Source organism: Lithobates pipiens, unplaced genomic scaffold (assembly GCF_037356315.1).
Source record: "Lithobates pipiens isolate NorthernLeopardFrog02 unplaced genomic scaffold, aLitPip1_a1.2 Scaffold_13, whole genome shotgun sequence".
NCBI lineage: Eukaryota > Metazoa > Chordata > Amphibia > Anura > Ranidae > Lithobates > Lithobates pipiens.
Genome location: NW_027507718.1, coordinates 53386798 through 53410667, shown reverse-complemented (window position 1 = coordinate 53410667; position 23870 = coordinate 53386798). Strand labels below are relative to the sequence as shown.

Below are 23870 nucleotides of genomic sequence, written 5' to 3'. Positions count from 1 at the left end.
AATTAGAGTCCCTCTTCTTTTCTGTCGAGCTTGGCCATGCAAAGAATATTGATGTTTATAGACTTTTGCCAAACTCTGGCAGTCTGGACCAAGCGAATGGCGCACAAACCCGGATTAATCCTTATGGATCCCTCAGTACTTCCAGTACTTCATTAATTTGAGTTCCTCTCGGTTGCTTTGTGCTACTGTGTAGACGATTAGGTGGATTCCCTGCACCAAGATTCTCTCCTGGCTCCCATGTCTGTACAAATGCACAGGATCCTCTGGCTGCAGAGTTGATCCAGTTTGGAAGAGATGCTTAGAAAGGGTTTTGTTTGATGGATGATAATTGAGTAATTAGATGTCCTAACAAAGCGCTCTTACCAATTAAGAAAGCTAAGGTGCCTACAAAAACCAATTCGCTAATTTCCATTGCAAGTCCTGGAAGCCCAAGTCATTCTCTGGGTGCAGTCGTTTTTTTTTTTTTAAAAACGCAACTTTAATAACACAATAAGATCAACTCCCATTTGAATGAAGGTAACAAGCATGGTATCAATATGTCAGGATGATGCTCCCAAGTCCTGTGCCATATGCGTTCCTTGCAGAAAACGGTAGCAATATCTCTTCCAACAAATGTAAAAGCCAGCTCTGGAAGGCCGCCTCAGAACAAGGCTTGGAACACAAGGGACAGTTGGCTGTTGAGAAAGGCATGCGACTTGCAGTACATCCAAGTGTGCACACTCTCGAAACGCATCCTCCTCCTGCAGCCAGCTGTCCCTTGTGTTCCACGCCTCGTTCTGAGGCCACCTTCCGGAGCCGGCTTTTACAGAGGTGCCTCTCCACTTGTGTTTTTTGCAGCCCCAGGAATATGGTTTCTATTCCATTATGATGACAGCCCTGCTTGCTTCCTTTGAACGTTTTTTTTATTTTTTTTTACCACCTCTAGCACCACCACACAGACTTTATCAGCCTGTGTATGCTGGAATTTCACTGCTGCCTCTCCGTTTTGTCCCCTCCAACCTTCACACCCTATCGATGAGATTTCAGGCCTTCCAGACTGTCTTACAGAAACTTCACTCTTTTGGAATGATTGTGCCACTTCCCTCCAAGGAATAGTTTCAGGGCATTAAAAAAAAACAAAAAAAAACTGTTTACGGAAGCCCAATGGTGGCATTTGCCCCTTCCGAGACTTGAAGGTTCTCAGCACCTTCTTGTGGGTCTAAAAGTTCTGGGTGGATTCAGCTTGGTCTGTGATTGCATTGCTAAAACAAGAGGAATTCTCGGCATCAATGAACATCAAGCCTGCATATTTACATATCCACACATGTCCATGATTTTCCACCACATTAGTGGTTTCTCCACTTTGTGGTGGGTGAGCTGCACTTCTAAGTTTGTGGGTCTTTCCTGTGGCCTGTCCAGAGCCCCTCTGGTATTTACAAGTGTTTTTGCCCCTTTCCTGCTGTGCTGTCAGGGAATCCACAAGGAATCTGATATCTAGATAACCTTCTCTTAAAGGATCACCTTGGCAAACAATGTACGGTGGTCAATATAAACACTTTCGAGTTTTGGGTGGCTTCTTGATCTACAGAAGACTGCGTTAGATTCCGCCCACTGCCTGTATTATCTAGGACTAGTCTTGGACACTGCCCAAGCCTGGATGTTTCGAGTGTTGGCCCTCTAAGCTCATGTCTGGATCCTGCAATCCAAAAAGCATCCTGTGGTCTGTTAGGGTACTGGGTCTCATGGTGGTCTCATTCCAGGCAGTGATGTTTTCCCAATTTAACTCTGGGTCTTTGCAGCTGAATGAATAGACTATGATATGAACTCCTTCAGTCTCTGAGCAGGCCCATTCTCCTAAATCTTAAGGCCAGGATATCTCTGACAGGAGGTTGCTTGTCGGGATTGGTAAGCATGTCTAGTGGACTGAGCGAGTTGAGAACAACTCGTGTTTGGGCAACTATTTTATGTTGGACTTTAATTTCATTTTTCCTGGTGACCATTGTCACCTGATAAATTAAAGGAAATTTTTAATTATCATCAGAACAGGAATATCTGGGAAATATCTAATTGGTGATACGTGTTCTGGTCACAGTTTAGAGCGGAAGACAACTTGGGGCTAATTCACAGTAGTGTGTTGATCTGCGTTTAGTGCAGCTATAAAAATGCAAATCAACACAAGGACACCTAAAAAAAACAATTATGCCCTGTTCACACTACAGTACTGCGTTGACTTGTGTTGCCTTGTGTTAATATGCAACATGTATGCATTTTTATCGCAAAGCAGATCAGAGTAATGCAACTCAAGTAAAGGGGGAAAAAAAAGTTTGCTTTGTAGTGCTACCAAATCAGTGGCCATGTTTGAGGGACTGGAGAGTAAGGAAAAGAGGAGTAGGGTTGTTGTGCTAGTAGCCTGTTTACCAAAAACTTTGCAAAAATCTCCAAAACACAACAAATATATCTAAAATGCATCAATGTGTGTCAATGCACGTGAAATATACATCCATTTTACAGCAAGCCAGTGTGAATTCGGCCTTAAAGCGGATTTCCATTAACTTTTTACAACTCCCCCCCCCTCATTTTCTGTTGCATATCTGGGACAGAAAGTGAAGGGAAATCTCCTCAAGGGGGGACAATACTTTTGAGTCTTGAGGCTCAAACAATCATGTAACCACTAAAGTCAAGATGCATGCTACTTAAAGGTCGGTAAGTCAAAGTATTGAAGCCAGTGTATTTGCCAGCTAGTTGGGCAGGTCTGTAATGCAGACCTCCCATATTTTTCCCAGAAAATGTTAAAACAATGTTAATATGCTTCATTATTAACTGAATAAATAATAGACAGTGCCTGCTCCACCTTTTGATTTTACTAAATACCTGTGTAATCATTATCAGTGTCATATATCAACTTATAGTGAATGAATCTATTACAAATAAAATAAACCCATATTAATATCTGTGTAGACCAAATTCCAATACTGGTAAAGACTTTCTCTTGTGGAAAAAGTGCTGTTGTGCTCTTTGTCCACTTGCTGTCAACACCTTGTGGGGGCTGTGAATACTCCGCACTCACCAGATGTGTTGGACTTCCTTACCTTATAGCAGTGATGGCGAACCTTGGCACCCCAGATGTTTTGGAACTACATTTCCCATGATGCTCAACTACACTGCAGAGTGCATGAGCATCATGGGAAATGTAGTTCCAAAACACCTGGGGTGCCAAGGTTCGCCATCACTGCCTTATAGCAAGAGGAGTCGACTGCTTGTAGGTCATTTAATGGGAACCAATCCCACTACGATATCCTCTGGTTGCTCCCGCTGTAATGGTTTACCTCCAATGGTGACTCCGGGGCTCCAGGATCAAAATGTGCAGATATGCGGTATATAGAAAGGAAAAACTCCTCGGTGTAATATCATCAGGCAGTTTATTAAAAAAAAAAGGGCATTATACATAATAAAATTAATTAATGGTATGGCTAAAACTATCAAAAATGGCCATACTGGATATCACTAAGACAGAAAAAAGGCCCTACACGTTTGTGAGTAGTGGTCGCTGCTTAGGGCATAGCATGCGTTCCACTCTTTGGGCCGGTGGTGATGTATGGGAGATTCAGCTTAACATGTTTCAGCATCTATGTGCGACGTTATCAAAAGCTTCACAAGCACAGTAGACTACTCGCACGCGTGAAGGGCTGTTTTTCTGTCTTAGTGACGTCCAGTATGGTAATTTTTGATAGCCATACCATTAATGGATTTTATGATGCTGTTTTTCAATAAACTGCCTATAGATTTTGCACTATAGTTTTTCTTTCTATTTACCATATGCCTGCACATTTTTGATCCTGGAACCATTATTGGAGGTAAACCATTACAGCGGGAGCAATCCTACCTACTTGCCTACTACTCTTGTTATAAGGTAAGGGAGTCTAACACATCTGAGTGCGGAGTATTCACAGCCCCACCATGAGGTGTATGGATTGACACCAAGGGGACAAAGTGCTCAACAGTAATTTTTCTACAAGGAAAATACTTTGTTTTGCACAGCCAACACTATATGCACTTTAATTGTCACTGTAAAGTTTTCATGAATTTCCATTGATTTCTTTGATGAATTTACCAGTATTATACTTTGGTCTACACAGATATTAATGTATGCACTTTATATGTTTATTTTATTTGTAATAGATTAGTTCACTAAGTTGTTATCTAACACTGATAATCATTACACCGGTATTTAGTATAATCAATAGGTGGAGCAGGCTCTGTCTATTATTCATTCATTCTTTTTGACCCACTAGTGGAGACAGTATTGACAGCAGTGGCCCCAAATATATTGTCATCTATCACCAAGGAGTGGGTGCTTTTTAATACATCATTATTAACTGTGTTTTGACTGTTGCACTGATTTAATGCTGTAGATCTATTTCCTAAACTATGACAATGTAACCTATACCCATTCACGTTAAGTATATTAATTTTCCCCATTAGTTCCAACAGTGAATTCTAAATAATATTAATTTGCTTGTTTTATTTCCAGTTTTCTTCAGTGTGTTTCAGACATATATATTTTCTAGATTTCTTTGGAAAATGGCACAAAGCTGTAAAGACATTTCCCTTTCAGAATACAGAGCTGCTCTATGCCACTGCACAATTAGGCCACTGCCATGTCACTTTTCAGTTTCTTTAGATTGTTATGATTGATTCCCAGAATTACTTGAACAGGGACAGGTTTAATCATGCAACGTCTGTTTTAAAGCAGAATTGACCAGTCTGTTTCTAGTTGTTCTTTGGAGCAGGATTATCCACAGAACAAAAAATAGAATAATCAGTGCAGCACAACAACTATTGTTTGTGATACTTGATCAATTCATACAAAAAAAAAAAAAATTGCCCAGAGGGCTGAGAAATTTGCTTCTTCAAGTGACTTGCACTTCCACCAAATGGGTGAAAAACCTGCTTACCTTAAACGCACAGAAATAAGCTCACCTGTTTCAGCCAAGTGGCATTAAGACACACTATACAATTTTCTGTAGATTTTTTTTTTTCTTTTTAGATTCACCAAAACCATATAATATGAGGTCAAACCTAAACCCTTTAAATTTATATGCAATCAAGCAGGCCCTTGCACTACATGGTTGAAGGTAAATCTAAAGGAAATCGAGCAAAAGTTGTAAAGTGTGTATCCAGCTTAAATTGCAGGACAACGCTCCACATGTGGGGCAGACTGAATTTCTCCTCATTAACACAACATACTAAAATTAAAGCCTCAAGATCTGTAACCCTTTTGTTAGGACAGTGTTCAAATCTAGTTTACAACTGATTATGAGCTTTATCACTATAGTACAGATAGGGTTAATTAGGGTAAACATGACTTTCCAGTCCCCTCTTCTAAAGGATAAGTTTACTTTTGGGAACGTGTTACTTGCTCCACCAGTTTTTTAGGGTGGAACATGTAACCTGTTCCCGCTCCTACAGCCCCCCCCCCCAACAATGACAGTGGGCCGGGCATCTTCTCCACACACTTGCTGCCACAATTTTAAAAGAGTTTGGGCGTTTGATGTGGCTGTCAATCATTTATAATTCTGTGAATGAATGCCTACAAATTCTGTCAGCCTTGTAGTAATCTTGCCGGTGATTCTTGTAGCCCTAGCATGGTCCAGAAGGTCCTGGTATGCTGAAATTGTAAAGATGGTGATAGGGGACCCATGGACCCTTCCACCATGTCTAGACCTACTCTCGCAGGGGCCAATATTCCATACTACATAACAACAAACAAAGTTTAACAGCTTGGCTATTGAAGCCCACATTCTGAAGAAGCGTGGGCTCTCCGGATCAGTTTCTACCTTGATTAATGCAAGGAAGCCAGCTTCCAGAATCATATTATAGAGTGTGGAGGGCTTATGTTTCCTGGTGTGAATCCAAGGGTTGGCACCCTCGGAAATATAGCATAGGTAAGAACCATATTTATATATTCACAAGGACAAGGTGGTGTTATGTCCTCATCCAAGTTTTCTGCCTAAAGTGGTGTCAGGTTTTCACCTGAAGAAAGCTATTGTCCTACCGTCATTTTTTTTCCCAGAACCCTGTTCTAGGGAAGAGAAGTCACTACATTGTCTTGATGTAGTGAGAGTGGTCAAGGTCTATTTAAAGATGACTGCTCAGATACGAAAGACTGATGTCTTGTTTGTGCTGACAGAAGGTCCTAGGAAAGGACAGGCCTATGGTTTAAAAGGTAAGATTCCACCTTGTCAAGGCACACTCTACCAGAGCAGTTAGTGCTTCTTGGGCAGTGCATCACCAAGCCTCCATGGCTCAGATCTGTAAGGCCGCAACTTGGTCTTCAGTCCATACATTCACTAGATTCTATCAGGTGGCTGTAGAAAGGCATGAGGATATAGCCTTTGGGTACAGTGTGCTGCAGGCAGCAGTATAGGTCCTCAAGTCTGTTGGTGCCCTGCTTGTTGTGTCTCCCTCCCCTCAAATAGCATTGCTCTGGGACGTCCCACATAGTTATTACTATGCTGCTCTGTGTCCTGTGATCTACGATAAAGAAAATAGGATTTTTATAGCAGTTTACCTGTAAAATCCTTTTCTTGGAGTACATCACGAGACACAGAGGTCCCTCCCCTCTTTCTGGGATTTATGTGTATTACTTTGCTACAAAAACTGAGGTGCTCCTGGTATGGGAGGGGCTATATAGAGAGTGAACTTCCTGTCTTGGGTATGCCAGTGTCCATCACCTGAAGGTGGCCTATATACCCACATAGTTATTACTATGCTCCTCTGTGTCCCTTGATGTACTCCAAGAAAAGGATTTTACAGGTAAGCTGTTAGCATCATCTAAAAAATTGGATTTTTATATGTGAATGGGAACATTTGACAAATATAAAGTAGATATTATCTCTATTTGGCTGCAAAAGTGAAAATACACTTAAATGATGTGTCCCATATATTTTGTATGTTCTACCTTACCTCTTATGTCTGTAAGCATCATCTGTGTGCACACTGATGTGCAGCTTGGTTGGCCTTTTCCAGCCCATGATTGGACAGCAAGAGTAAGAATAGCATACTGATGTGCAGCACCAATTAAATGAGAATGCCCATACTTCCTCTTCTAGTGCAAGTACTGCTGATCAAAGGGTTTTCAAGCTTCCAATATCGAAATAGATAAAGGTTCTTGTGGCAGTTGTATGTAAAATGTATTATTTTTTTTTGGTTGGTTTCACTTTTTATTTGTCTTCTATTTTATCAGAAAAAATAGAGGTTTTACGTAGTATGCCAGAACAGTCAAGATTATAATCATTGTTTTCCCTATAAAAGTCTGCAGTACGTTGAACCTGCGGCAATGTCTGGTTTCTACCTCCTGTACAGTCCAGTCAATGAAGAGCAGGAGGAATCCATGAACTACGAGGATGCCTGCCAGTGCCCTTGCAGTTCATTGAGAAATAAAAGCCATCTGCCACAGTGGCAGACAGGACTTGTAGTTCATTCAGTCACTGAAATCCGAGTGGCAGAGCCTGCACAGCCATGCGATTTTTAAATTGTGACAGTGGCTGCAAGGAGAGGGTCCAGTGCCCGCTATCACAATTGGGGGGGGGGGGGGGGGGGTTGCTGTTTTAGTAACATGTTACACTCTGAATATGGGTGTAACATGTTACTAATGGTTAACTTATCCTTTTACCAGACCTCTTCGTTCACCTAGTATGATAGTATAGGAAAACGGTGAATACTCTGGTATTTTATGTTTAATAATGAATGATGTGACTAATTTATAATTTTTCGTTTTCAGCTTACTATGGTGCCTCCTTATTTTGCGTGGTCTCACTTTTAAGAGCATCCACTGCAGACCCTGGCAAATTGCAAGATAGTCCAAAAATCCCCATCACAGGTAAGCGGTATGAGCTGAATTCTTGCTGTGAGCTGGGAAAATAGCCTTCATATGGTACAACAGCACCAGGCAAAATGAACACTACAGTTTAATGTAGCCTCCTTGTTTGTTCTTATTTTTTATTTTTTTTCAAACCCATATCCCTTTAAAAAAAAAAAAGGCATTGAATGCAGAGTATTTCAATAGTTTTTCACTGTCGGGCTGTAAGGATGTGGAACTCCCTTCCACAATCGGTGCTGTCAATGGGAAGTATTGATAGTTTAAAAAACCTCCTAGATGGGCATCTTAGCGAGCACATTATACAGGGATATGGGACATGATTTTTGATGTGAGCGCACACACACCCCCACACAGGTTGAACTGGATGGACTATTTATTCAACCTTACCAATTATGTACATATGTAATTACAGGTACCCTCTGTAGCGAGTCCCCTTATCTCATATACCCCTTTATTCAATCATTTGGTGTATACTGTACATGTTTCCTAGACAATTCATACGGTTTTATAGAACTGAAAATACTTACAGACATTGATCACTTATTGTTTATTAATCGCTAAAGCATTAAACTGTTTTGTTGAATTTATGTAGCTTAACCACTTAAGCCCCGGACCATTTTGCAGGCCAAAGACCAGACCACTTTTTGCGATTCGCCACTGCGTCTCGACAATTGCGCGGTCGTGCGACATGGCTCCCAAACAAAATTGACGTCCTTTTTTATTTATTTATTTTTTCACAAATAGAGCTGTCTTTTGGTGGTATTTGATCACCCCTGCATTTTTTATTTTTTGCGCTATAAACAGAAAAAGAGCGACATCGTTATTTTTTACATTTTCCTATAATAAATATCCCCCAAAAATATACAAAAAAATGTTTTTGATCAGTTTAGGCCAATACGTATTCTTCTACATATTTTTGGTAAAAGAAATCGCGATAAGCGATTATTGATGGTTTGCGCAAATGTTATAGCGTTTACAAAATAGGGGATAGTTTTATGGCATTTTTATAAAAAAAAAATGTTTTTTTAATAGTAATGGCGGCGATCCATGATTTTTAGCGTGACTGCATCATTATGGCGGACACATCGGACATTTGACACATTTTTGGGACCATTGTCATTTATACAGCAATCAGTGCTATACAAATGCACTGATTTCTGTGTAAATTACACTGGCAGTGAAGGGGTTAACCACTAGGTGGCAGTGCAGGGATTAAGTTTGTCCTAGGGGCTTGTTTCTAACTGGGGGGGGGGGGGGTGTGGCTGTCTATGACCCGTCACTGATCTCTGCTCTGATTACACAGATCAGAGATCAATGACACTGTTACTAGGCAGAACGGGGAGATGCTTGTTTACTTTACCCACGATCGGACTCGCGCGATGGCACGGTGGCAAATTTAAAGGAACATACCTGTACGCCCATTTGCCTGTCCGTGCCATTCCGGCAACGTACATCGCCGTGCGCCGGTCAGCAAATGTTTCAAGCACATGTAAATTCAGGTCAATCGCAGTACATTTTAATGTAGGAAATTTATACGTATAAACCATAATCAAATGTAGCTGTGTGAAAGATAAATGTTTCGTACCTTTTTTTTTTTTTTTTTTTTTTTTATTATTATGAGGTTTTATCCTGTGATCACGTGACTGCACAGTCCTCCTTCAGCTCTCTCTCAATCTCTCGAGGGCGTGTGTCCCACTAGTAAGGTTTTTCATTTTAGGGTTACAAACACTTTAAAGCGGAGGTCCACCCTAAAGTGACCTTCCGCTCATTGGAACCTGTACAGTACAGGTATCTGCACCCACTTCCGGCATTGATATCTGCAGAAGCTACGCCCCTTTCCGCAGAATCTACGCCCCTTTCCGAAAGTCCCCGCTATCTGCTGGGAAACACACGGATCCCAGAGACAGCGGGGACCATCCTTATTGCGCAGCGCGACTCGCGCATGCGCAGTAGAGAACCGGGAAATTAAGCCGCAAGGCTCCACTTCCTGATTCCCATACCCAAGATGGCGGCGGCAGCACCCGAGAGACGATCAAGAGATCGGCTTCGGGTGCCGACATCGCGGGCGCGCTGGGCGGGTAAGTGTCATTATTTTAAAAGTCAGCAGCTGCAGTATTTGTAGCTACTGGCCTTTAAAAAAAAAAAAAAAAAAAACGACGGATAAATATACTCAGCAGAAATGCCCTCTATTGTACAATAAACGTTAGCTGAGAATCTACTATGTATCTGATACGCCTCTTAAATCCCCAAGTGTGATGTTTGGGACCTGTGATCATCTTGTCATTCTGATGCGAGAGAGGTCTCCATCCGCTTCTATGGCAACACATTTTGGAGTCAGGGGTAGGCTAAGGGATAAAGTCAAAGGATAGGCCCATAGGATTTGGATGTCACTTAGATCAGGTCAGTAATTCAGGTTCATGCAGGACATGGTAGGTAACATGGTGGATTTCATCTAGGGTGAGGCTGCCCAGACACTTGTAGATCAAGACAACTGAGGCATCTCCGTTTCAGACATCCATGGTGTTGGCCAGATCTGACATGTATGGTTTGTTGTGGTAGGTTCTACCTGCTCATATCTTATAGGGATGTTAACTGCTTTATCCCATAGTGCCTGTGATTTGGACAAAGCTAGCTAGTACATGAACATAAAAAAAAAAAGAAAAACTGCAAATGAGTGATCTCAAGCTAATTTTGCATTCATCTGTTTTTGGCCTTACTTTGGCCCCTGCTCCATGTGGTATCATCCCCAAGATTGTAAGAGTAATTCAAGGCAATTGCTGGGAGCTCTGTTCCTATTAACCTAGGTTCTCTCCCCAGAACCACATCTCCCAATGTGCAGGTAGGTTTTTGGGAGCCAAGGCGGCAGCAGCATTGTTTTCATGGTAATGGGGGGAAAAAAAGGTATACATGTGAAGAGAGACCAAGTCCAGCAGTAGAAAACTTGGACAGGGCTGATGACAGTGCTTGGGTTTTCAGTGCAGCAGATAGAGTTGTCAGCCCATAACAGGAAATTAGTAACTCGCTGAATTTCTGGCACATCAACAGGTACTTTTCTGTACTTGCTGCATTTTTAAAGAAATAAAAAGGGGGGGAATGTGCATATATTGCAGAGATGTACTGAATATTTATATTTAGTTTGGCCTGATATACACTTAAATTGGAATGTTTAATTTATGTTGTCTAGCATGTATGTATATGTGTTTTTATATAAAATATTTATTTTTTTGTTTTTATTATATATTTTTTTTATTATGAGATGTTAAATGAAGCATTACCTGAGAATATGAGGGTAAGAATTGTGCCTCTTTTAGTATAGCACAGACGCAGTGCTTCTAGCCTTCATTTCCTCTCCCTTGCTACATTACCTGAATAGTGAGCTGTTCTTTATTGCTTATACAATAATGTAATATGCTATGAACATGTTCACATTCCTAGGAACTAAAAAACAAGCAAGCAGATCGGATAGAAGTGGGTGTTCTGCTGTGTTTGATCAATTTTATCACCATAGCAACTGTTGGGTTTGACTCTGTTATTATGCTCAATACAACTGTATAATTATCAAAATAATGTTCGACAATAGATTCAAAACATTCCATAGAACAAGGAAATGCTGTACTTTCTATTTGTCTTTAATATGCAGTACACCGTTTAATATGCAAGTAAGGTTTTCATTCTACTGCCAAGTTGTGGAAAATTTAGTTTTTAACCAATCTGCTTGTTAAATCAAGTTTCCTATTCCTATCCTTGTATAAAAGACATTGACAGCCAGCCAGACTTTTTTTACTTTTTTTTTTTTTTTTTTCCCCCCCAAGAACCACCTAATGGTTAAGCTGTTTTGAGTTTTTTTTGTTGTATGCTCTTTTTAATCTTATGCTACTGAACAATTTAAGCACTTGTTAGAAGCCATCTCTCTAGCAGCACCCTTATTTCCAGCATGCTGCAGATTAGGTGACTTGACAACCAGTGGTTACATTGCCAAGTAGCATGTAAATTGTAGTATAACTGTTTTTTTCATATCCATGTTCATTAGACCTAACTCAATACAGTTTACTTAATTCTTACAATAAAGAGTACCAGAAGAGCAGAGCCAGACACCTTTTTTCTGGTACTTATAGGTGCATACTGACATTAGATGGCAGCTTGTCATGCATGAATGACCTGACCATTGAATAATGCCTTTCTAAAAACAACTCTGTAACCTTGGGACTATGGGGAATAAATTCCTGTTTGCGTTTCTTGAAATTGTATTTAGACTTTAACCATTTCTTTTTTTTAAACCTGTTTTTACAATTGTAACTTGATTTTGTTTTCTAGAAAAAGAATTTTGGGAATTATGCAACAAATGCAACATGATGAGACCAAAACGCTCTCACCACTGCAGTCGATGTGGGCACTGTGTCAGAAAGATGGATCACCACTGTCCCTGGTAATGTCCTCACTTTATTCTAAGATTAAAGTCTGTGTAATCAAGAGTCACCCTTTCTTGATTAGTTTGTAAAGGTTATGGGGAAAAACACAGCTACAATGCCATCATAAATGTGTACTAGTTATGAATCTTAGTATCTTAACCAGTAGCCAGACCTGTAAAATAATAATCTCATCCAGTTAGAGGATAAATGAATAATAAGCAGCTTGACAGGGGAACCCACCTGAAGACAGGGACCTGAAAATGCTACCAAAAGGCACAACTATGAGTAGACCTTTACAGGAAACCTCTGTGAGAATTATAGAGAATGCTGCTGCTTTCCTGGATGTATTGCTGACCATCAGGCATCATTAATTGTTGACCCATTAGCCATTATCAAGCTAGTAGGTTAAAAGTCCTGACCTTTTAAAAGAGTCTGGGATTTTTTCTTTTTTTTCAACCATACCTACCTAGTGGTCCCCTGTTGGCTCTAACACTGAGAACTGAGCAGTCTAACGCCACCGATCACTCGGTTCTCACAGCTCCCTGAGCAGAGAGCTGGTGACTATCAGTCACCAGCTCTCTGCTGAGGGAGCTGTGGGAACCAAGCTTGCTGTCTGTTGAAAACGGGTCACAGGAGTGCAGAACGTACTGCACTCCTGGGATCCATAGGAGCCAAATGAACTTTGGCTGCACTCCTTTTTAAGCTGCCTTCACTAGTTGCAAATCTGTTCATTCTTCTGTTATTTGCATGAGTCACTTCTAACAAGTTTTCCTGACCCCAAGAGAAAAATGATGACGGGAGGGAGCTCCAGCTAATTGACACCCTTAGCTCTGTTCCTGGGTGCTGTGTGCCCCTTCCCTCCAGTCAGCTCTCAGAGCTCTCCTTGCTGAACCCTGTAGAGTGTAACTTCAGCTCTCCACACCCTTTTTTCTGAAAGACAAGCTTTATATATTCTGCACTTTGAACAGATGTAGAAACGGGTAAACAGGTACAACTTGTGTAGGAGGAAATGTTTCCTCACTGTATATCACCTGAGGCCTAAGCACTTTGCAGGGTAAATGTAAGGGTTTACAACCATTTTAATTTAGAAAGTCATTTGCAGAAAGCAGACAGAAATGGTAACTCTGCATTTCTTTCAGCATTGCAATAAAGGGAATGTTTAGTCTCTGCTTCTCCTGGGACCCTGAGACCAGAAAAAGACAAATTAATTCCTCCATCTCTCCTGTACAGTATTAACATGTACGTGTTCAGCTCTGAGCACATCTGGGTTTAGAGTCATCAGTTCCTGGCTTGGAGAGCCAGATTAAGCTTCTGATTGAGGATGCAGTGCCCATGAGACTTGCCTAAGTGCAGGGTCTAGAAGATCCCTGATTTCTACATGAGGAGTACCTGTTATTTAAAAGTGCTATCACACAGTGGGCTTTATTGGGCCTTTCTCACTTAACAATAAAGTGAGAAAAATAAATATATTAAAAGAAATATAAATCTTTCTCCCCTTATACGCATGCACACACGCGCGTATATGGAGCATACAGTGCCTTGCAAAAGTATTCACCCCCTTGACATTTTTCGTGTCTTGTTGCCTCACAACCTGGAATTAACATGGATTGTTTGAGGATTGGCATCATTTAATTTACAGAATATGCGCACAACTTTGAAGATATTTGTTTGTTCGCTTCACAATAATAAAAAAAAAGGACAAAATAGTAGAAAATTTCAATGTGCATAACTATTCACCCCCCTAATTTCAATACCTTGTAGAGCCACCTTTTGCGGCTATCACAGCTCACTTTGGGCTTGCCACATCTTACCACTGGGATTTTTGCCCATTCCAACTTGCAAAACTGCTCCAGCTCCTTCAAGTTGGGTGGTTTGCGCCTGTGAACAGCAATCTTTAAGTCTGAGCACAGATTTTCTATTGGATTGAAGTCTGGGCTTTGACTAGGCCATTCCAACACATTTAAACCAGGGCTGGGCAAAATCCGGGCACCAGGTCGCATTTGCGACTAGAATTAGTGACCTGGGGCAGCACAGCTGGGGGTATCCTGTCTCCGTGGACCCCCCCGGCATGATCGCGTCAGGCCGTGCCGCCGGCGGCAGGTAATTGAGGCCGCGGCTTTGAGGCCTTCTGCGGTTGTGGTGGCCGTTGGTATGACAACCAGCAATGCTAATGGTGCTTCCCCTGCCTGTGTCACTGCCAGCCTATCTCCTTTCCTTTACTTAGAACCCCTAAACATTATATATATATTTTTTATTCTAACATCCTAGAGCAGGGATCTGCAATTAACGGACCTCCAGCTGTTGCAAAACTACAAGTTCCATCATGCCTCTGCCTCTGGGTGTCATGCTTGTGGCTGTCGGAGTCTTGCTATGCCTCATGGGATTTGTAGTTCTGGAACAGCCGGAGGTCCGCTAATTGCATATCCCTGCCCTAGAGAATAAAATGGAGGTTGTTACAATACTGCCTGTCACACCGTATTTGCGCAGCTGACTTTTTGGGGGAAAAATAATAAGACAACAGTTTGCGCCTGCCCATGGAATGGCAACAAACTTTTACCTTTTAAAATCTCCATAGGCGACGTTTAAAAAATTCTACAGGTTGCACATTTTGAGTTACAGAGGAGGTCTAGGGCTAGAATTATTTCTCTCACTCTACCGATCACGGGGATACCTCACATGTGTGGTTTGAACACCGCTTTCATATGCGGGCACTACTCACATATGCGTTCGCTTCTGCATGCAAGCTTGGCGGGACAGGGCGCGTTTAATTTTTATTTTTTTCTAATTTTAACTTCTATTTTTATTTTTTTCACTGTTTTAAAAAAAAAAATTGTGTCACTTTTATTCCTATTACAAGGAATGTTAAAATCCCTTGTAATAGAAAAAAGCATGACAGGTCCTCTTAAATATGAGATCTGGGGTCAGAGAGACCTCACATCTCATATTTACACTAAAATGCAATTTAAAAAAAAAAATTGTCATTTGAAAAAAATAATAATAATAAAATGTCCCTCTAAGAGCTATGGGCAATGACGTGGAGACAGGTGGGGGGGGGTCGTCGCGCGTGCTATCTTCCCCTCACTCGTCTCCATGTCATGCCAGGGACAGGTCCGGATCGACGTCACGGACCTGGCTCCTAACTTTTTTAGCTGGCTCCTAGATTCCAAGCAAATTTGTTAGACCCTGCCTTAAACCACTCAAGTGTTGCTTTAGCAGTGTGTTTGGGGTCATTGTCCTGCTGGAAGGTGAAACTCTGTCCTAGCCTCAAATCACACACAGAGTGGTACAGGTTTTGCTCAAGAACATTCCTGTATTTAGCACCATCCATCTTTCTCTCAACTCTGACCAGTTTCCCAGTCCTGACTGTTGAAAAACATCCCCACAGCATGATGCTGCCACCACCATGTTTCACTGTGGGAATGGTTTTCTTGGGGTGGGTGATGTGATGTGTTGGGTTTGCCCCAGACATAGCGTTTTCTTTGGCCAAAAAGCTCAATCTTGGTCTCATCAGACCAGAGCACCTTCCTCCATACAATTTAGCAGTCTCCCACATGCCTTTTCACAAACTCAAAACGTGCCATTTAGTTTTTTTCTGAACGTAATGGTTTTCTTCTTGCCACTCTGCTGTGAAGCTGAACTCTATGGAGCGTACGGCTTATTGTCATCTGATGTACAGATACTCCAGTCTCTGCTGTGGAACTCTGTAGCTCCTCCAGGGTTACCTTAGGTCTCTGTGCTGCCTCTCTGATTAATGCCCTCCTTGCCCGGTCCGTGAGTTTTGGTGTGTGGCTGTCTCTTGGCAAGTTTGCTGTTGTGCCATGTTTTTTACATTTGGTTATGATAGATTTGATGGTGCTCCTAGGGATCATCAAAGATTTGGATTTTTTTTTTTTTTTTTATAACCTAACCCTGACTTGTACTTCTCAACAACATTGTCCCTTACTTGTTTGGAGAGTTCCTTGGTCTTCATGGCAGTGTTTGATTAGTGGTGCCTCTTGCTTAGGTGTTGCAGCCTCTGGGGCCTTTCCAAAAATGGTGTGTATATGTAATGACAGATCATGTAACACTTAGATTGCACACAGGTGGACATCATTTCACCAATTATGTGACTTCTGAAGGGAATTGGTTACACCAGAGCTTTTTATGGGCTTCATAACAAAGGGGGTGAATACATACGCACATGGCAATTATAATTTTTTTTCTGTTTTATGTATATATTTTTCTAATTTCATTTTCACTAACACAGACTATTGTGTTCTGATCCATCACATATAATTCAGATTAAAAAAACATTGAACCAAAGGCTGCAATGTAACAAAATGGGTAAAAAGCCAAGGGGGTGAATACTTTTGCAAGGCACTTTATGTGTATTTAAACAACAATATATGCCTAGGAATAATTCCAAGGCCTTTGTTTAAATAGTTGATGACTTATGTTAGACAATTTTGCGTACTGATTGTTACCATGTCCCAGGTCCAGGTTTTAGTTTTGACTTATTATTTTATTTTTATTTTTTTTAAATAAAACATTTTGCTAATATGCGAGATAAAAAACATTGAGTAAAGGGCTGTTTTTTCCCGCATGGGATGCACAGATGTTCTATTCATTTGTGTGCATGCAGTTCCATTCATGTTTGTTGAGATGCAGCAGCTGCACAGACACAGCAGCTGGTCATAATTTGACAGTCATACAGATGCGAGTACATGTCCCCAAACACACGCTGTCTGCATTCGGGGACATGCACCTGTTTGGCTGTCAAATTGGGACCAGCGGCTATGTTAATGCAGTCGCTGCATCCCTATATACATGAATAGGACTGCCTGCTTGTGGATGCATGGGGACACCTGTGCATCCTGTATGGGCAAAAAAGGCCCTTTACACCGATATACACGTAGTTCGTCTGTGTGAAGCAGGCCTAAATCCAGGAAAATCGCATCAAGAAACTTTTACTTTATGTAATGTTTTCCTGTTTTACCTTCATCATTTTTCTTATGAGAATTAAAATGGATAGTTTCACAAGCAATTTTTATTATGAGACTGTGTGTTATAAAATATATTTCCAGAAGTTATTTCATGTGTTTTCCACAGGATAAACAACTGTGTTGGGGAAGACAATCACTGGCTGTTCCTACAGCTCTGCTTTTACACTCAGCTCCTTAGTGGTTACACTCTTATTCTGGATTTCTGCCACTACTACTATTTCATTCCTTTGAAAACCATCAACTGGGTAGGAAACCTTTCCATATCATACTACCGGTACTTATAAATGTAGAATGTTGTTCTTTCTAGCACTAAGTCAAATGAATACACTGCTTGGATCTGCTGACAAGCACATCTCCACTCCACTAGTCATGCTTATCTGCCTGTTTGTGCATTACCATACACTCCTCCCTGCTAGCTCTCTGCCACCAGAAATCTCGGTTGCATGTTTTTGCAAATATCTGAAGCCACACTCAACTGCAAGGTGCATTCACAAAGTGTGATCTTGTTCAAGTATAAAAATGAAGTTTAAAAAAAGAAAATCTGCTTTAGTCACATCACTTACCTGTAATGAAGGATGTCCTATGACATGCAGGCAGCTGGAACCTGGAGAAATCTTCATTGCAGGGATGTCTGTCCTCTTCCTGGCTCTAAACACCCAGCTCTGCAATAGACAACAGATTGGGGTATTCAGGTAGAACAGAAGTACAGATGGTCCGATGAGGATATACCCTCTCTTGTTCTTTAACCAATTACCTGCTTGTGATGCAATCTATGAATTGGAGCTTGATCAGTCACAGGATTCTCACCCCATTCACAGATTGTGATTTATACTACTTGTAGCAAAGATGAGCGATGCTGAAAGTGTATTCTTAGGCACAAAATGATATTTGATTTATCTCTGCAATATGGTCAAATTTTTCATTTGAAACATTTTCTTTGTCTTTTAAATATGCTGCAGTTGAAGAAAAGTAATTGTTGAAATCCTAGCTAATATGAGCTGACAATGCTACCTCTGCTACACGGATGTCCCAAGTAGTGTCATCAGACCCTGTCTGATTTCTCCCTGCTGGACAACAGAATACCTCTACATTATGTTTATGGAGAGAGGGAGATACTTTGTAGTTAAGTTATAGATTCCCTAGCTAGGGCTAATTGCACTGCTTAGAATTTCAGTGCAACAAGAACGGTTTTGTTTGCTCAGAGAAAGTTAAAGGGTGCATTGGATTTCTGCCAGATCACCAGGTATGTTTCTGTACTTGCATTTTAAAAGGATAAACATGAGGTAATGTGCATGCATTGTATTGTAGAGATGAATTGTGTGTGTGTGTGTACGTAGGTGTGTTCCTTGTTAAAGTAAATACAACAGCTGTGGGATATAAAAAAAAATGGACCATCTGACACATTGTTTATGAACACTGTTCAGATGTGAGATGGGGCTTGTTTACACAGGGCGCTGTAAAAATCCCATACATAATAAAAATTGCAGCGCTAAATAAATGAAGTTCAAAGTAAATCATTAATAAATAGTACATATAGTGCTTGAACACTAAAGTGCATAGACAGATGAAAAAAAGTTAATTGAAGTAATATCCAAAGAAATGTGATTGTTTGGTTGAATATCAACCTGGTGCACCTCCACCGCGATAATAAACAGGATGTGAGCTTACCAGATCTCTAGACTCCACGTTTATAGGAGTCTAGACAAGCGTTTAAATAACGATCGGTTTACACTATGTGTTCTTCTTCTTCTTCCTCTTCTTCCTCTTCTTCCTCTTCTTCTTCCTCTTCTTCCTCTTCTTCCTCTTCTTCCTCTTCTTCCTCTTCTTCCTCTTCTTCCTCTTCTTCCTCTTCTTCCTCTTCTTCCTCTTCTTCCTCTTCTTCTTCTTCTTCCTCTTCCATGTTACCTTCTTTTCTGATCTAACCACTGAGGGATTCGCTTTGAGTCCTGTACGTCAGTCCGTCAGAGTGTGCCAGCAGGTCCCGCGGACTCTGTCGGCCGCCTGCGATCATGGTGTGGAGAGGCAGAACAGGAAACTGTCTAATGGAAACAAGGCATTTCCCTGTTCTGCCTAGTAACATGAAAGGGATCTACTGTTCCCTGTCATGGGGAACATCAATCTCTGTCATGTTGGTGGTAGCCTATCTCCCCCCCCCCCCCCTACAGTTAGAGCACGCTGACGGAACACACTAAACCCCTTGATCACTCCCTAGTGTTTAACCCTAGAAAAAATTAATAAAAATTCCATAAATCTATCTCCTATTTTGTAGACTCTATAAATTTTGCACAAACCAATTTTTTTTTTATTTTTTATTGTGGCTCTTTTTTTGTTTATAGCGCATGAAATAAAAACCACAGAGGTGCTCAAATGCCACCAAAAGAAAGCTCTATTTGTGGGAAAAAAAGACGCATATTGCATGTGGGTATAGCGTTGCACGACCGCGCGATTGTCTGTCAGTTAAAGCGACGCAGTGCCAAATTGTAAAAGTGCTCTGGTCAGGAAGGGGGTAAAATCTTCTGGGGCTGAAGTGGTTAAATGGTTGTCTAGACTCCTATATCAAGGAGTCTAGAGATCTGGTAAATTCAGATCCTGTTTATTATCGCGGTGGAGGTGCACCAGGTGGCTATTCATCCAATCACATTTCTTTGGATATTACTTCAATGAACTTTTTTTTACCCATCTGTCACTATGCACTTTAGTGTTCAAGCACTTTATGTACTATTTATTAATGATTCGCAGTGTTTGGCTCAAGTTCCACAGTGTAGCTCACTCTCCAGAGTATGGTTAGGTCAGTAATGACCAATATGCTACATGAGTATCCACATAAAATCAAAATGGAGGATTCCACATAGTGTAAATCTGGCTAAAACTTTAATTAGACTGCATAGTACAAAATGTATTCACATAGTAAAAACAGTTGCTTTAAGAATACACAGTCTAGGGCTGCATAGCAAAGACTTCAGATAACACTTCATCAAAATTTCAGGTCCAAAGAGGCGTGGCAACATCTTGTGCGTTATCTCCACCCCACATGTTTCATCATATGTGATGACGTCGGTGCTCCCAACGACTTTGCATTTGATGAAACGCATTGGGATGAGCTAACACACGTGACGTTGCCACGCCTCTTTGGACCTGAAATTTTGATGCAGTGTTATCTAAAGTTTTTGCTTTGCAGCATGAAATTGTATTTTTGTTTTTACCATGTGATGAGTAGATTGTGTACTATGTAGTCTAATTAATTAAAGTTTTAGCCAGATTTACACTATGTAGATTCCTCCGCTTTTTGATTTTATGTGCATACTTGTGTACCATATGGTCATTGCTGATCTTGCCATACTCTGGAGAGTGAGCTGCACTGTAAACCCGACCATTTCTTGAGGGGATTGTTTACAACAGACTGACTGGACTCTACAGTGGTGTCATTCCGTACTGGTAAGTGCCCATTTCTTTTAGTTGGTGATGGCTAACGTGGTGGTCACAGAAATGGATTAAGCACATTTCCTTTGTCAAGTGTCACAGCAGTGTTCTTTGTAGATTTATTTTGGACTGTGAATACATATTTTGTTCATGTTTTTTTACTTTATTTATATCAATTCAGATTTTACATTATAATATTTAACTTGTATTATCACATTAACGCTTTTTAGCGTGGCAATATATATGAAACCATATCACCTTATTTAGCACTTAACTTAGCAGTTAACCCTTGTAGTGAGGAGGTGGATCCACTGCAAGGTTAAATGTGTTTATTTTTATTTTATTTTTCTCTTTAGTTTAGTTTAGCTTTAAAGGTGCAGGTTCTTGGGGCACATATTTTTTCTACAAGACACTCTTCCACAAAGTGTAAAGAAACAGGATGAAAGCCGCTGTGCTTTCAGCAACCAGTAGCCAATGGTAGCTACTATGTTTCTGCCCCATGTTTTTTTGATCCTTATACGTTTTGTAAGCTGTGGTTTAGTGTCCCTTTTCATATTGTGTTATTCATGTAGTTTCCAGAGTGAAAAGTGAACAGCAGAGGGCGATATTGTATTATCTGTCCCAGTAATTTTACCCATGGTGATATCTCCTATGTAAAACAATGTAGACTTTTGCAGGTTCAGATTTTATTTCTGTTGTGTGCAGTAGATTTAATATAAGGAATACCATACGTTTTTATTTGCCTCTTTTTTTCGATTGCTGACAGATCATTTTGATTTGAGAACATATGTTTTTGAAGAGGGCTTGTGTGAACAATTCATCCAGTGCCAGTAATTGTTTCCTGTTAATGTATATTTAAAGCCAAAACTTTGCAAAATGAGGCAAACAGTTTAACCCCCACCCCTATGAAATATTTGTATTCTTGATCCAGTTACAGCTCAAAATTTCAGATTTCACCTGATATTCTGTCCCATGAAATATAGAGGATAAATCTCCCTAGTAGCAGCAAAAACGGTCAGTCAGAGGTTCTGAACCCTCTCCTACTCTATCAAAATGAAAAAAATGTTGATTTTAGATGCGGATTAACGCATATTGAGCTTTCAGTAACAGAAAAATTATTTGGTGTAAGGAAAATGCTGATTCTAAAGCTAACGTATACGTTAGATGTGTAAATAAATAATAATTTCAAGGATGACATTTCCCTAATGGTGCATCTTGCCACTGCATAAGGCTGTCAAGTTCAGAAATGCCCTTGGTGCTACCTATCTTGGAGAAGCAGCATCAAATGGTTGGGATAGTCCTACCTAGCCTGCCGTTGCTTCCTTATTCCATAACTGATCAGCATGGTGCCCCGCTTCATAACTGAATGCTCCTTACCTTTAAAAACTGCAGTTACTGCAGAATCTGATAATATCCGTCAAATGTTTATGGGTACCCTTACCAGCTCTGGTATTGATCACCAATAAATGATAAATCAGTCTGTTGCATGGGATTTGGAAATTCTATATTCGCTTAATTGTTAAACTGGGAGATTATATTAAATACACAGCAGCTGCCAGTCAGTATACGCTTAAGCCCTTTCAGTGTAGGTCTATTAGATAAGCAGCCCAACGATCAACTGAAGGCGCGTGCACAGCAGTCTGACAGCTAGTTGTGAGGCTGTAGCTTCGCGTTGTCACAGCAGTAACAGCATTGTCACCTGCAGCAGGAAGTGCTGTTATTGGCAGGATACCCAGGAAACTTGGGCAACAGATTCACAAAAAAATTTTTTGCTCTAAAGCCTGGTACACGCTTTTGTTTTTTTTTTGTTTTTTCGTTCAACTCAACAGGCTAAACAAAAAAACAAAAAACTGAGGAGCTTGGGAGGCGATCTCTATACCAATTATGCAATGTTAGTACAGCCCCTCCCTGCCAGAACACATTGGTCAGTGCTCACAGCCATTGGCTGTCGGCACTATTTTGATGCCCATTGGATGCTTGTTTTCCAGCATGCCCGTTCGACAGAAGCAGGCTGTTCGGCCGGCTGATGTACAAATGGGCTGATACCGGACGATATTCGACCCGTGTGTACCAGGCACGAGAAAGCAGTATACAGTGGGATATGATCCCAAATATACTAAAAAAGTAGATTAGGGTTACATTCACACAGCTGCACAGGGGTGGCCAAGGGTAGCCACCTGTAAGAATTACTAAACTTCTGGCGGTTCTAAATGCTGCCTGCCAACAGTGTGCTAACAGCGGCAGTTGTCAGATCTGTACAAGTCAAAGACCATTACTGTTCACATGTAACCACTCTTCCAAATAGAGCCTCCACTCAACCCTGGACACAGCCAGTGTGTAGAAAGGGTTGGCATTTCTGTGGAGTTCTGGCCACAGCTAATCAGTTTGTATGCTGCCATAGCATAGAGTGTTGCTCCATCAAGAGGCCGCGTTTAGCCATCTCTAAATGCAGTAAATGATGCATCCCTGCCAGCATGAGCTGCCAAGGCTTCTAGAATGCCACATTTAAATGCACACAGCGTATAGTTTTTTGTATGTTTCTAAGCGCAGAACTATAAGAATCAATATGGCCATACACACAGCTGCATCTACAGATGAAAATATGCCCAGTTTTTAGCAGCGTACAATAAAAGTAGAACACAGCTGCGTTTGGGAACGTATATATCTGCGAGTGTTCTGCTTGTACATGTGTAAATGCGTATATGCATACATGCATAAAGTCTTTACGCAATTAAACAAATCTAAACGCTAATTCTTTAGGGTGAATATCTTAGACAGGATCCTCTGCTACCTCTGCCAGCAAGAACATGTTCTGTGCAGAAAATATGCCTATGCGAATGAGCCCTTAGGATTTACAGTTAAACTTTTATATTGATTGTGATCTTATTGACTTTTATGGCAAACCTTAAGGCTCGTATTAGGACATTTTGGTGTGCAAACCTATCTCCTTGAAATCATTGTATAAAATTTGTATATTCTAACCACCAGAGAGGATGGGAGTGACTTCATCTCCCTGTATATTTGGATATCATAAGAAAGTCTGCTCAACACAGGTAATTGGTTGCTTTACCCATACATGCCTGGCTCCTACCATCTGGGAGAATTTCTCCTGCCTTGTCCCGAGTTCTGCCAAGATTGTGGTATGAGTGCTTTTCTCATACATTTTGCTGCAGTTTCCAGCAAAGGCAAAAAGATGGC

At 40.8% G+C, this 23870-nt stretch overlaps 1 protein-coding gene across 1 annotated transcript in view; it reads left to right on the top strand.

Moving 5' to 3' along the window:
- Positions 1-23870, top strand: part of ZDHHC21 (zDHHC palmitoyltransferase 21) — a 62773-nt gene that overhangs the window by 9180 nt on the left and 29723 nt on the right. The window contains exons 3-5 of the mRNA XM_077475117.1: positions 7763-7861; positions 12176-12287; positions 17359-17497. Coding sequence (XP_077331243.1) covers positions 7763-7861; positions 12176-12287; positions 17359-17497 — 350 coding nt within the window. The remainder of the gene's footprint in view (positions 1-7762; positions 7862-12175; positions 12288-17358; positions 17498-23870) is intronic.